The sequence below is a fragment of the Pleuronectes platessa genome, chromosome 5 (genome assembly GCF_947347685.1).
Source record: "Pleuronectes platessa chromosome 5, fPlePla1.1, whole genome shotgun sequence".
Classification (NCBI taxonomy): Eukaryota; Metazoa; Chordata; class Actinopteri; order Pleuronectiformes; family Pleuronectidae; genus Pleuronectes; species Pleuronectes platessa.
In genome coordinates this window covers 11,033,754-11,049,117 of record NC_070630.1, presented here as the reverse complement: position 1 = coordinate 11,049,117, position 15,364 = coordinate 11,033,754, and the positions used below count along the sequence as shown (strand labels likewise).

At 42.2% G+C, this 15,364-nt stretch overlaps 1 protein-coding gene across 1 annotated transcript; it reads left to right on the top strand.

Moving 5' to 3' along the window:
• The first annotated feature begins 2,996 nt into the window (after window positions 1–2,996).
• Window positions 2,997–14,891, top strand: capn12 (calpain 12). The gene is made up of 22 exons (XM_053422951.1): window positions 2,997–3,304; window positions 4,242–4,311; window positions 5,229–5,347; window positions 8,075–8,208; window positions 8,362–8,533; window positions 8,619–8,702; window positions 9,635–9,720; window positions 9,805–9,882; window positions 9,975–10,165; window positions 10,261–10,508; window positions 10,599–10,610; window positions 11,522–11,601; window positions 11,939–12,061; window positions 12,307–12,343; window positions 12,438–12,509; window positions 12,618–12,663; window positions 12,917–12,978; window positions 13,275–13,343; window positions 13,652–13,730; window positions 13,863–13,979; window positions 14,089–14,141; window positions 14,242–14,891. Exons 1-22 carry the CDS (start codon window positions 3,101–3,103, stop codon window positions 14,266–14,268), a joined length of 2,163 nt encoding a protein of 720 aa, XP_053278926.1. The 5' UTR covers window positions 2,997–3,100; the 3' UTR covers window positions 14,269–14,891.
• The last annotated feature ends 473 nt before the right edge of the window (window positions 14,892–15,364 follow it).

The following is a 15,364-nucleotide window of genomic DNA, read 5'->3' as shown; positions in this document are numbered from 1 at the left end:
GGGACTGGTTAATTTGACTGTCTCCAGCCTTTCACTTTGCTGATGTGTGTGAGCGATGCAACAGAAAATGGGCCGGGACAAAGCCGGTTAACCAGCAGGGAGAGTGAGAGGGGCCGGGGGTGTGGGGGGGGGGGGGGGGGGGGGGGGGGTTGCTGCTGCCAGGGTCGTGGGATCAGAGCAGGTCATGGAGGTGTGGGAGTGTCTGCTCGGCCCTCTGACCTTTGTCACTGAGGCTTCCTATAATCCCATCCTCAAAGACCATACGGACATAATGGAGAGCCCATGAATGGAGTTAAATGGTGACCATTAGGTGGATCTGTGTCGCTATTCTTCTTGTTTGTTTAGTCCCGGTCAGTCTCACGTTTTCAGTGTAATCAGGCGTGTGATGGAGGGACGCCTGAAGAGGCCTGGAGTGAGCACGGCAGGACAACAGTTTATAGGCGATGGATATCCACCTAAACTTAATGAAGGACACAACACAAGAAGGCCGTGAAGCATGGGGGGGTGGGGGGTGGCTGGGGGGGTGGGGGGTGGCTGGGGGGGGGTGTCTGACGGTAATTGGCTGTCCACTTCAGACTATCAGAGTCCAGGCCAGAGTTCACAAGTGGTTTACACAGGAGGAGGCCTGAGCACCGCTTCTGAAAACTGTTGAGACCGCTCAGCATCGGTAAAACCACACGTCCTTATGGAAATGAAACATCCACTTCGAGAAATGTTTAATTAAATTTCCAGCAAAAATATTCTGTCAATTGGGTGAGAATATTTTGTTGTGATGAAACTTTAGTACTTAGTGTTGTAAAATAAAAACTTGAAGTATGATTTCTCTTGTCTCAAGAAAATAAATAGATTCTTCCTCCATTTTCTTATTTAAGTGATGGAAAACTTGGAGGAGGCCTCTAAGGGCTAATAAGCTAATATCCATTATAAGTCTTAGTTTTAGAAATTATTTATACATATTTCAGCAATGCCTTATAGAATTATAAAAAATGAAATAAGGACATAAGAATACTTAAGTGGGTTGCCAGGTGTTAACATTTCTGTGGCTGGTTGAGTATAGACAAACAAAACACCTTCAACTCTGCAGCTATAAATGTTAATGAGTAATTATTAAAGGCTGTTTCAGCTTAATTAATACCAACACATTAATTCCCGAAAACTGTTAACAAGATATTGTTATTGTCTATTCTACAACAACAACAAAAAAGCATTTTTGTTGAAAGGTTGTAAAACAGAAAAAACTAAACTGCCTATTTAATCTGTAATCAATTCTCCAGATGTAAACATTAACACATCAATCATGTATTAAATCTTTGTTGTAGGTCAGTGCTGCGGTTCGATGAACTAAAGTGGTACAAAAAAAGTCAGTGCATCCTGCTGGAGGAAGTGAAGTGCTAACCAGATGGGGTTTTCATCTTAAAACCAAAATCTCCTTTTATTGATGTTGTATAACTGGTTTATATAACATTAGTAAATGATTGATTAACATTAATTGTAGAAGGTGCCTTATTCAAAAGTGGTACTAAAACAAGAAGAGTAATTAATAAAGCATATTGCCTGATTTGAGAAAATGAGTCCTCCTCGGAACTTAAGACAAGGAGCAGGACCAGCGCCAATGTGCTCTATAAACACCAGATAAACATGAAACTGGAATGTCAGTGCTGACAGAAAGGCTAAGGTTACTCAGATAACCACTCTTTACAACTGTGATGAGCAGCTGGAACATGCTGGACCTTGAGGTGAGACCACTACTGAAGGATCTGGATTTCTACCGAGGCTGCAGATAATCCGGTCAGAATTTGGCGTCCACAGCATGAATCCATGGATCCAACATGCAGCGGTCCAGACTGGTGATGTTGATGGTGTCAAGCTGTGGTTGTGGCTGTAAGTTGTGATCAAGGTTGATTCATGAACACGACACTGAGTTCTGTTCACTTCAGAGGCCTCCAGTCCCCAGACCCGACTGCAACACAACACCAGATGTGGAAGAACAGGAGATTGGCAGCATAAACGTGCAGATGGCCAAAGTGCAGAAATGATCCAATGCAACATGCACGTCCTGCATCAATTCTGAAATATTTGAGCCAGTTTGAAAGCAGAAGGAAGCCCTGCTCATTATTAAGATGATGTTCCTAATAAAGTCTTCTTTCAATAACTGAGAAATGAGCACATGAATGATTTTTCAGGTCCTCTTTTCTCTCTGTCTGTTTCGAGAGAATCTCATAGTAGGGTAAATCAAAACTGAAGCTGTCATAGTTGAATACATTTCTCATTTCACATTTTCTATAACGAACGAAACTAATAAAAACAGACTATATGTACTTTACTGTAGAAAACTTTGATATTTGCTTTTGTAACATTTCATTTTATAGTCATTTTAAGCCCCTCCAACAGCTGACAAAGTGGGAACCATAATGAAGCCTTTGGACAAATTTAATAAAGAATTTTATTATGCAGATGTTAGAGTGGCATTTATTTCACTTTAAGTTAATGCCACCACAATTTACAGTAAATACCGCTGCATGGAAAATGTGTGGTGATTAGTGGGGCAGTGCATTTAGCTGGAGAAGACTGCCACCTAGCGCCCGGTCCAGGGAACATCTGGTGTAGTTTCAGTGCGAAATATTAAATAAATGTTTTTTGTATTGCTCGATACTCTGCTACGGTAAGTTTCTTCATTTAATGAAATGGTTATTTTTGAGTGATTTTCTGTGACATATAAACACAGATTTCCCACAAGTTAAAACAGGCTACATATTTGTCTTTTGATTGAACTCGCTGCACAGTTGTCCAGTTAAATAACCATTATTATGTTGTTTTTCTTTTCTACCAGCGGCTTCTCTCTGTTTCTCTCCCGCGGCCTGATGATGGATGTTTGCTGGATCACAGAGGCCGCTGGCACCGTGTCATTACCCCGACTCTGGCTCTCCTCGGCCCCCGGCGATCTGCATACCTTTCCGGTCTGGGCATGGCCGGGGAGGCGCTGCGACTCACGGGCGCAGCATGGATGTGGTGGGTGTGTGCGCCTTTCTACTGTATTTAAGGCCCGGACCGCTCCGCAAAGCCAAGTCTGCGTCTGTGTTTGACCGAACCTCCACCCAGCATGGCGACTGATAAATTACCTGCACCTCTGGGCTCCATCGAGAACCCGATCAAGTTTAAGGATCAGGACTTCAGGCGCCTCCTGGAGGAGTGTCTGAAGTCCGGGGAGCTGTTCTCTGATCCGGTCTTCACTGCCGAGCAGGAGTCCATCGGTTTACCCGAAGACCCGGATCCAGTGAAGGCGATCAAGTGGCAGAGACCCAAGGTTTGTCCTCTTAGCGCACTGGCATGTTGTCAACTATACTGCCAGATGTCTTACAGATCTGACCTGTTATACCTGTTATCAATAGTGTGGGTCTTTATTCAGACCGTTGCCATAATAATTCTACAAGCAAACAAATATTTGAATGTCCCCAACACAAAGTCTTATTCAAAGCAAGGTGTCTGCAGGTAAAAGTTTTAACCACTTCCAAGATTTCGAAAATAGAGATTCCTTCACATTGAAGAATGCAGCTGTCATTATTTTCTTGGCAGTGCTGTAGAGATTTCCTCCAGGTGTGGCTCAGGTCTGGTTTAGAGAAATATCCCTCCTGACCAAAGAGCTGACATGATTGTGAGAAAAAGTCACATATCTCACACACCAGGGCAATAAATCTATTTTTCTAATTCATTATATGCACATAATAAAAGTTATGATACTAAAAATTGGCATACCAATGATGAATCATATGGTCTCTGGGGAAAAAAGAGTTAACCAGCTTAAAAAAAGAAAAAAAGGGTCATATCAATTGTGTTAATATAACCATTTCATTTTAATTCGAACCAATTAATTTATTTGTGTTACCAATCATTGTATTTTCTTAAGTTGGTGGAACAATTTTCTTTTTTTCAGTGTCAAACAGTCCGTGGTTACATATTCAAATGTCTCGTTTGTCTGATCAATTCAATTTACACCTGCGTAGCAGAAAATCAACAACGTTTTGCATTTGTGAAGCTGGAATCAGTGGATTTGTCACATTTTTGCTCAAAACAACTCTTATTATTGCAGAATAACCAGTTGTTTCAGTTCTGAGGCACAACATGCAGATACCATGCATTATTCCATAGAAAACCACGGCACTAAGAGACACCCACCCTGACCCTGGCCCAGTTTGTGTTGTTGCAGCATCTTGTGTTCACGTCGTCTCTCTCCCTTTCTGTAGGAAATCAGTGGGAGCGCTGTGTTTGTGGAGGGCACGACTGGGACCACAGATATCTGCCAGGGCCAACTGGGTGAGGACATCATCAGACAAAACTTCCATCCACAGTACAAACATCTGCTTCTCCTGCGCCCTGCCCATCTCTTCTCCCCCAAAGAAGGAGCATTGTCTTAAACTTGTATTTCACAACACCCTGGACGAGTTAAACCCAGAAACATTCCACACTAACGTAGTTCAGATTGTTCCTAGTATTTTATCCTAATAAATAGCAGAACTTGATGTCTGTAAAACACAGCCCCAGGGACCCGACTTCAAATACACAGCGAGGGAGGAGAGAGTAGTGACACTGTGGATCCCAGAGTTAAAATCGACTGGGGGTCTTTGTATCCCATCCAGCCCTGTATTTAACAGCCAGCAGATAATGTTTGAATCTCTGTTGTGGGTCTGGTTCCTATTTGTGTTTGAACTAAAATACTGTTTTCTGCCCAACATGAAACTCCTTCACTCTCTGCTTAGATTCCTGGATATGTCATTAGTCGCATTTTAACATGATGGTGGTGCTGCTCTATGGTGATGACCAATACAAACACAACAACCCCCTCCTCCTCCTCCTCCTCCTCCTCCTCCTTTTCTTCCTCCTTCTCCTCCTCTTCTCGCTTACATTTTCCTCTTATTCTTGTTTTTCTTGTTCTTTGTCTCTCAAGGGTGAATTTTATGACTCTTCCAAACTGCAGGACGTGTTTTTCATGATTTACGCAGTTATAACCAACAGTTGCAGCAACAAAATGAACACCACGAACAGATGTTCTCTGCCAAAGAGGACCGTGCCTCATTACGTGTGTGTGAACATGCACATGTGTGCGTGTGCTCAACCCACGAGAACATCAATCACTTCACATGAAGACAAACTCTTTGATGCAGACTGAAAGACAGTTTTTTTTTTTTTTTGCGTTTCTTCTGTGCCAGTTAATGTTTTCTTTTGTTTGCCAGGCAACTGTTGGCTGCTGGCGGCGCTGTCCTGCCTCACCATGCACCCCAAGCTCTTTGTGAAGGTGGTGCCACCAAACCAAAGCCTGTCTGAACCGTATGCAGGGATCTTCCACTTTACTGTAAGTCCAGGGCTGTTACAACAGGTTGTTATAAAAGTCAAATATCTCACACACCAGGCCAGTAAATCTATTTTCATAATTCATCATATGCACATAATACAAGTTATGATTCTAATAATTGACATATAAATTATGAATTATATGGTCTGTACACTGAAAAAAAGTGTTAACCAGCTTAAAGAAAGGCTGTTGTAACGGGGGGAAGGACTTATTAATGTTATCAGGCTTTCCTGGGGGAATTAATATCATAAATCTTCAGCAATGAAAGTGTTGTGAGAACCGGCTTATAAAAAGGGTTTTAAAAACAAACAAATAATCAACTCTACCTTTAAATTCCATGACTGGCTGTGTAGAGAAGACTGCAAAAACCACATGGAGGGGAAACCCTAACGTGATGCCATCATGCCACAAACTTTCTGACAAAAGTGTCACAATTTTAGCGGCTTGGTTGGAGACTAGAATTTCCAAATGCTCGTGTATGCACTTAATTTATAATGTCGATAATGAGAGAATCAAGGGAGCTCATGGTTTTAAGGTTTTGTTCGATGCAGGTCCCTATTTGCCCGGGGCCCCCAAAAGCCCTTTGAAATGCTCCAGAGGAAGAGCAGATGATTAGATATATACGACACAGAACATCTGCTCATCAAACCCTTCTCCGCTGAGACTGGCAGCTTTATGGCTGCTGTCCAATAAAACCACGACATGCAAGAACTTCCTCATGTTTAGTTTCGGTCTCATCTCTTATCCAAACTTTGTCTGGACACAATACTCCTTATGAAAGAAAAACACTGCTGACATTGAGGTTTTAGTCATTTCCTGCAGCAGTGTTGTAGGACTGTTTGGCCTCGGTGCAGGTATGCACTCTATTCAAGTGTCAGCTGTCATTGAAGTATTAATATTAATTCATATTTAATCAAGCAACCACAAACAATCAACATAGGACTCTTTAGTTTTCGTTATTTGATATTCATTTGCAGAGATGTTTTTTTTCATGCAGGGCTACAAAACATTTTTTGTGAATAACAGAATTTCCGCCAAGGACAAACAATCCTACATATCTCTTTAAGTCCTATAAAATAAAAAGGGGAAGTAGGACAAAGGAAGAACTCTACTGCTGCTAATAGAATCGGCTGCAGATGTTTATGTGGATGTTTGAAATACGTTGCGGTCACATATGATTGGGCCTTTTTTAGAACTTGATATAATAGATAACTTCTGTTCCTGCCTGAACTACGGTTCAGGAAGGAAGGATTTATTAAATAATCCAATTCATATCTGATTTGGCTTCATTCTTTTAGACTCGTCGGTGAAGTGTCTTCATATTTAGCTGTCGTGCCACGGCTCTGCATGAAGGCAGTCGGATCAAACAGGCATAAAACTCGCCCTGGAGTCATCGCTGTCTGAGACAAACCTCATCTTTATCACCTCATTACAGTTACTGTTATGATCTAGAGAGATTTCATCATCCACCGACTCTGAGCTGCTCAGGCCAATAAAATATCATATTATTGGATTTATCAATCGTGTGAAAAGGAGCCGACTCGTCAGGTGCCTCTCACGGTTTCTCCTCGGTGGTTATTCAGCCTCTGAGGTGTCGGCCTCCAGAGGCTGTTAGAGAGAATGTGACATGAGCTAACAAGCTGATCGGAAGGACTGGAAAACTCATTTTGCTCTGTCAGGGTGATGGGAGATCAGTCCAGACATGCAGGTACTGACTCCTCCTGGGGGACACACACACACACACACACACACACACACACACACACACACACACACACACACACACAGCTATGACAGGCCAGTGCAGGCCTGCTCTTGGTCCTTGTTTTTTACACATGGTTACACCCGTAGTTTGACCAGTAAAGAGCTGTGGGAGTGGTTTCATACATTTACCAAACTAAACAGCTGACACCATCCTTTGTTTCCATTCTGTGAACATTTAAATCGTTTTTTAATGTTTTTAGATTATTCTTATTCATGTGCCATGTTACAATATCATACAAATACATACTAGGCAAGTTTGCTGGATCTGTGTATCACTTTTCAACAAGAATGTCACTCAGTAGAGCTCATACCACTGGTAAGGCCCAACAGTTGCCTTCAATCAAGCTGCACCCAAATTCACACGCTCATACAAAGTTGATCCCTTAATAAAGTAGATTAATTTGCATTCAGATAATCCTGTGGCGTTCGAAACAACTCACATCGCTGCACCTCCGCTGCTGAGACACATTTGTATGACTCGGCTCAGAACAGAGGAACAGAGCCTCAAGGTGAAGCTCTGGCATTACACAATCTGCCTTTTCTCTGAGCGACAATCCCCCTGACACTATTGTCACATGTTGTGTTGTCTTGAATCTCATATTCACTTTGTGTTTGACCAGGTAGGTAGGTGGATGGATGGATGGATGGATGAATGGATGGATGGATGGATGGATGGATGGCTGGATGGATGGTTGGATGGATGGCTGGATGGATGGATGGATAGATAGATAGATAGATAGATAGATAGATAGGTAGATAGATAGATAGATAGATAGATAGATAGATAGATAGATAGATAGATAGATAGATAGATAGAAGTAGTGGATTAAAATATAAGTGGATTCATTCCCCTCTGTCTCTGTCTCTCTCTCTCTCTCTGTCTCTCTCTCTCTCTCTCTCTCTCTCTCTCTCTCTCTCTCTCTCTCTCTCTCTCTCTCTCTCTCTCTCTCTCTCTCTCTGTAGTTCTGGCAGTATGGTGAGTGGGTGGAGGTGGTGGTGGATGACAGGCTGCCAGTTCGTGAAGGCCGTCTGCTCTTCAGCTACTCTCACACCCGAAACGAGTTCTGGAGTGCCCTGGTGGAGAAGGCCTACGCCAAGTCAGTTGCCACTACTAACATATGTTCCTGGGCTGTAAAGTCTGAGACCACCCACTGTGTTTCTCTGTCTGTGCGTGTGTGTGTGTGTGTATGTGTGTTGCTACAGTGACAAACGCACGCACCCGAGATAACGTTCTCACCTCTCCCATGCAGGTTAATGGGATCCTATGGGAGCCTGAAGGGGGGCAACATCTCTGAGGGGATGGAGGATTTCACAGGAGGGATCGCGTACACGGTGGACATCTCGTCTCGCACCCCCCGTGTCCTCTGGAGGTCTCTGACAGCGGCCCTGTCCAGAGGCAGCCTGCTCAGCTGTTTCATTCAGGTACAAACACATCACAAAGTGTTCCCACTGAGCGGGCGGACCGTCTTTAGATGATCTGCTGGAGCTTCTGTCTCTGTCTTCACAGGCCTACAGCTACCAGGACATAGGTAAGGTGACAGACGACGGGCTGATAAAGGGACACGCCTACGCCATCACTGACTCCGACAAGGTCAGTATCACTCAACTCTGATTCACCGGATAAAGACTGCCGGTACAAACCTGCCATTGGGCCCCACAAAGATGCTCATTTATTGATGCACTACACTTTGTCCAAATTTAAAAAAAACACACAACAGAAAACTAAGCAGCATGACGTACAGAACAAATTTGTGCCTTATTCTGTCAATGGTTTTTATCCACTAGCTTAATATCTGATACCAAACCAGAACGAGATCACATCAGTCCAATAATTATCTTTACCCCTCCAATAACAAACACGTTTTATTTAACCTTTAAATTGGGAAACGAGGTCAACAGCACAGTAGTGAGAAACTAATCATAACCAACAGTGGGACTAGATATCTGTGTGTTCAGTGTTTACAGTGAGACAGACACAGGTATTCAACTAACCCTTCCATATTTAATCTAATTTAATTGAATCACGTTTTGTGTCATTTAATCTCATTCAATATGATCTAATATAAATTTACAGAAATGTGTTTTAACTTCACTTTATGTTGGCTCATCTCACCCCTGTCTAATGTAATTTAATTAAATAATATTTTATATCATCTAATGTGATTCAATTTAATTCCATTGCATCTTCACATTCTCACCTAATTCCATTCAATAAAATCTGACTGACAAGAACATCCTTTTTCCTTTCAGTATTTTATCTCATATCTTTGAAATTCATGAGAATAAAAAACCTACATACTGAAGAAGTTATGCAGTTTAAACTAATGTCACCTCAATGTCATCTTATTTAGTCCATTTAAATGTAATGGAGATGTAATCTGTTCTAATCTAATCTAGTTTTCTCTCGTCTCATCTCATCTTGTTTAGTCTCGTTTTGTCTCATTACCTCTCGTCTAATCTTGTCTCACTCACTCAGACTCTTACTCACACGTTACTTTACTTGACTGCCTCTTGGCCTTTCAGGTGAAAAATGCCTTGGATGAAGTTTTGTTGCTGAGGCTGAGGAACCCCTGGGGATTTGTGGAGTATCGTGGACCCTGGAGCGACAAGTGAGGAAGCTTCCTGTTTGCTCACTCACACACTCACAGATAACAGAGGCTCCACCGATGCTGAGTTTCTCTCTGTGACCTCAGGGCTAAAGAGTGGGACGCTGTGGACAAAGCAGAGAAGCAGCGTATCGATCTGAAAAAGAGAGAAGACGGAGAGTTCTGGTAAGTGGCAGAAAGTAAAACACACCGGTTACCAGCACCATACAAACTCTCACTAACAGGAACCCTCCCTATGACTGTCCCCCTGTCATCAGGATCAGTGCTGAGGACTTCTGCCGCCTCTTCAACATCGTGGAGCTCTGCAGCTTGAATCCTGACTCTCTTGACATGGCCAACGCACCTGCCTCTCCATCTACGCCTGCATCCCAGGCTTCCTGGAACATCAGCGAACATGAAGGATTCTGGGTACCGGGGAGCTCTGCTGGCGGCAGCCGCAGATACCCCCGTATGTTTAAAGCTTCAAATATGAACAACTGTGCATTCAAGCTGTACCTGGATCATCCCTGTGATCAAACCCCTGCTGTGTTATTTCCCTCTCAGAGACATTTTGGAAGAATCCTCAGTTCCAGTTGATTCTCAGAGAGCAGGACCAGCCCGAGGAGGAAGAAGAGGAAGAGGACGAGGAGGATGAAGATGACGAGGTGGAGGTGACCCCGGAGGAGAAGAAAAGGGCGGAGAAGCAGAAGCAGAAAGCCAAACAGTGCACGGTGCTGGTGGAGCTGCTGCAGAAGAATCGCAGGCAGAGGGATAAAGTCAACTTCCTCTACGTAGCTTTCCACATCTACAAAGTCAGATACTATCCATTCATTCAGCACGATGGAGCCCAGCCATTTTATTTTATTGATAAACTCATATGTTTCTCTGTATTTCTCTTGCAGGTTCCTGATGAGGTTAGTAAACATGTTCAAAGCATCCAAAATACAGATTTTGAGTCTGAGACATATTCCCACCACACATTGTGACTGCAGCCAGCCGCACCACAAAGCTTCCTGTTGCAGATTGTTGTTGTATCCCAAAAATACACAATGCCTTTATATTCTTAAAAACGTTATAGAGGAGAAACATCATATGAGACTTTATGATACAAACCCTGATTAGCAGTTTAATTATTTTGTGTTAATAAAGTAATATTGAAATACAGACTGGTTATGGTACACTGGAAGAAAACATCGAACAAATAGATTAAAAATATTTGTTGTTGTAAGTAATGGTTGTCTACAAGACACACATCAGAAACAAAACCAAACTAATGTCTGGTAAATATTGTGTTAACATTTTTACTTTATATTTAATTACACTGTAACTCTTACTCGTTAATGTATAAAGAAAGAGAGAACAGACACGGTATATATCACAGCCCACGTACATTATCATTACTGTGTTATTTCAATCTCATGTTGCAGTTTCACTCATTAAAAAACATTATTACTTTGTGTAGGAGAAGATACACTATATATAAAAGAGAGGCAGTTAATTACAGCCATACTAGAAGGACTAATTATGACTGTGTGTATCATAATAAATAAATGGTTCTATAGTTTTGAAGATTTGTTCGTACCTGACACATTCATCAAACAACAAAAAAATATTTGTGTTGATTTCCCAGTGGGTGTAAGGTGTATGTGCTGTGACATGATGTGTGACTGTTTCCTCTCTTCTTACAAAATAAATACATTGCTGATCAAAGTCCTTTCTTCCGCTGCACCTACATTTAAGTACCAGTTGAAACCAGTGAGTATTTAATTTGCATCTGATTCATACAATCAACTTGTGTTACTGAGATTTCCATATTCCCGGACAGCTCCAGGGTGTGTGTCTGGGCCGTGACTTCTTCTTGAAAAATCGCCCTGTGGGACGATCTGGGAAATATCAGGCTCAGAGGTAGAGACAACTGATTATTAGTTTATATTTCGAACTTTGTCATATTTTTCTAATTTATTTTTATGTAAAACCTGCTGTTACATCGTGTAGTGAGAGAATTTAAATACAATCAAATAAAACTCTATTATCTAAAGCCCCTTCAAAATATGACAAAAATGCAAACAGGTATCACAACAGAGACAGATCATAACCATTCTGAACAGTAGACTTTATTGCACATGGTTCTGATGGTGGCAGCTGTTAAACACTGAATCGGATATTGTCCATATATCCACACATATTGGGCCGAATGTTCTCAGTTGATATTTCAATATATCTCATTAACCTTGTCCCACAGGGGTGTGTGGAGGAAGCTGCATCTGGACCCGGGAAACTACATCATCGTGGGATCCACCTATCGACCCAACAAGCCCGGAGATTTCTTTGTCCGCATTTTCTCCAAGACTGGAAACACTCTGGGGTGAGATGCTGGAAATTTATTGAGATCCTAAAACAATCGAACTTGTGGCAAGTTATGATATGCATGAACTCAAGCATGGGACTTAGGTGTAGTATTTCCAATTTATGGGATTTGTAATACACTTAATCCTAATGTATCAATATCAAACATTATTTATAGCTTTTTATTTATTTGTCATTCAAACTGTTGAAAGGTAAAATTTAGAAGATCATCGCTAACGATCTGATGTGGTGTTTTTACTGCAGGACTCAGGACTTCACCTGCTCCTCTGGCTTCCTCCCGGTGAGTTCAGCTTTGGTCTGTACATAAAAACACCTGAAAATCATAGACGACCAAAACACATGTAGTTTGTTTACGCTTTGTTTGTGCTGATCAGGTTATGGCGACTCCAGTCACTCCTCAGGATCACAGCAGAGTTAAGAAGACTTTTGATGAGGAGGCCGGACCTGTAAGAAATCCTCATCCTCAGCTTCATCTGCTTATCAAATAAAAGTTGGAGTTTGACGCGTTTGCTTAAACAATCAAGTGTGATTTTTTTTTCTGTCTTTCCCCGCAGGATGACAGACTGAACGCAAAGATGTTCATGAAAATGTTGAACTCAGGTGAGAATAACTTTTTTTTTGCTGCGATACTTGTAGTGGCCACTAGATGGGATCAAAGTAGTGATATGTTAGTGTGGAAGTGGTCCAGCTTCTCAGAGGTCAGCAGTCTAGACAGAGGCTCACAGCTGCAGTCTGGAGTGAGCGGAGTTTGGTTAAGTAATGAAAGTGACTACACTTGTCCTCACCTTCAACTTTCCTCAGATGAATCTAATTTAGCCCAATGTTCTCTCTCTCCTCATCAATCTCCTTGCAGCTCTCGACAGAGATTACCATCTGCCCCTGGAGACGTGCAGACAGCTCATCTTTGGAGAGGACGTATCCTTCTGTCTCACACTCCAGATTCCCTGTACTTCCTTACAACCCAGGCTCAACTTTGACTGTTCAACATATATATATATATATATATATTGAGCTTGGAGTTTTAACGAGTTTTTGATGCGTTAAAGTTACAGCTCTTGCTGGTAAAAATGTGATTGACCTTGACCAGCAAGATTCACATCTTTGACCCAGTTCAGTCCCAGGGTTGAGTCATCATGTCGCCAAACTGTTTACTGTTAAAATTCTTCTGTCTGTCCTCTGTCCTGTTGAGACATCCCTAACTCTGAGTGCAGACTAAAGGAAGCTCCCGTCTCAGCCGGGAACAAGCAGAGACCCTGCTGTCCAGTGTGCACAAACTGCAGGTACAGCACAGTGTGTGTTTATGTGTGTGTGTTTGTGCGTGCGTGCGTGCATGGGCACATGTCTGTCTTTAGTTATAAGGGCCAATTTTGGATCAATACCATCACTGTGAGGACATCGTGACATTATGAGGACATTTTGTCTGGTCCTCGCTAATTGGGGTTAGAATTAGGTGTAGGGTTAGTTAGGCATGTAGTTGTGATGGTTAAGGTTAGGGTAAGGGGCTAGGGAATGCATGATGTCAATGAGTCTCCCTGGGTGTGTGTGTGTGTGTCATTATTACTTCTTCTAATCCCGCTCTCTCCTTCAGTCCATCTTTTTCCAGTTTGATGTGGACTCTTCTGGGACAATGAGCCCCTTTGAGCTCACCTCAGCTCTGGAAGCTGTCGGTATGGACACATGCGCACACACTCACACATACATACACACACACACACACACACACACACACACACACACACACACACACACACACACTCACACACACACTTCACACCTTTGTTCACGTCTGTTTTTTCCAGGAATGCAGTGTGATGGAAAGGTAATTCAGCTGCTGTCGGAGCGCTTTGCGTCCGGAGAGCTTCACATGCCCTTCCACAGTTTTGTGTCATGTTTCACCAGACTACGCAAGCTCTTTGGTAACACACACACACACACAAATCTTTTTATATCTCTTATGATACAATTATGATTACTGAGTCTTTGTGAAGACACTGGATGAAGTCATTTCCTTCCTCTTCCCCTCAGCTCTGTATGATTCACAGACCAGTGAGGAGGTGAAAAACAAAGGGATCAATGCTGTGAGTATCTGGTGACATATGATCTATAATGTTCACAGTGACTTTGATCTGAACCAGTTTTTGACTTCACGCTCCCTGTCCATCTGCCGTCCCTCTATAGTGGCTCATGCAGTTTGTGATGCTGTGAAGATGCTTCATGAAGACGTCTCCCCACAGTCACTGAAGGCTGTTGTTTACAAAACAGAAACAAATTACACAAGACTGCAAAACTGTTCTTTGATATGTTCCTTAGTACAATTATGGCTAGGATAGTTTATGCTTTGCTGCCTTTTGATCTAGCTTCATCTTTCAACTATTCTCATACATCTGGCTATAGTCTTGATTTAAAATGTAGAGTTCTTTCTGGAGGCCATTAGGAGCCTGGCTCAGGGGCCCATGGGCCAGAGCCTCTGTTGAAGAGTAGACTGTATATAAAGATGGACGACATGACGGCTACACCACTTGACAGTCCAGCAACCCACTGTCTCATAACCCATCTATGCAGAGTATGTAGCCCCATCATTTAAATGTATGTATTCTATTGTAATACTATTATATAAGTACTCATTACATATACTATCATATTGTAATAAACTGTCAAAATAGTAAGTCAAATAATAGTATCACATTATTACATATAAGTTTACAGCTGTCTTAACTCTCTTTGCCGTCTTTCAATAGCATTGATGATCAAATAAAAGAAAGTGCTTTGACATTGCTTTGAACACCTGAATATAATCCACACTATTAAACCAACTCCTAAAGCAATCATCATATTCTCAAGTTTCTCTTTTTTGGTAAAAGAAAGTGTTTAATGCTTCAGCTGAGAATAGAAAATGTGTTTCTAAAACTTCTAATAAAATGACACATATCTGCAATTATACAACTGAAGAAAAATTACTTCTGGCCCAACAGTTTACTCATCGGTACACGCATGATCAGACCCTGGGTAATAACTGAGCGAACGCCTGCACTCATTGACAGACACACACACACTCAGTGAGTAGCTGCTGCCTGCCCCACTGAGGGTGTGAGGGTGATGTCTCAGCAGCGTTACACGCACCATCTCTATTCTTATCACATTGACGCCATGTACAGCGTCAACACACAATCGCCCCCTCCTCCACTACGTTCCCTCACTCCCTCCATCCATCCCTCATTCTTTCTACCCCCTCCTGTTCTCTCTATAAACTGAGTCTCACAATCCTCAACCTCATTCTCCCTGTGACACACCGGTTGACACA

Coding starts and splice junctions, on each gene's coding strand:
- capn12 (XM_053422951.1), top strand. CDS start 3,101: ATGGCGACTGATAAATTACCTGCACCTCTGGGCTCCATCGAGAACCCG. Junction 8,209..8,361: donor GTGGAGAAGGCCTACGCCAA/GTCAGTTGCCAC, acceptor TCTCCCATGCAG/GTTAATGGGATCCTATGGGA. Junction 13,344..13,651: donor CCAGTGTGCACAAACTGCAG/GTACAGCACAGT, acceptor TCTCTCCTTCAG/TCCATCTTTTTCCAGTTTGA.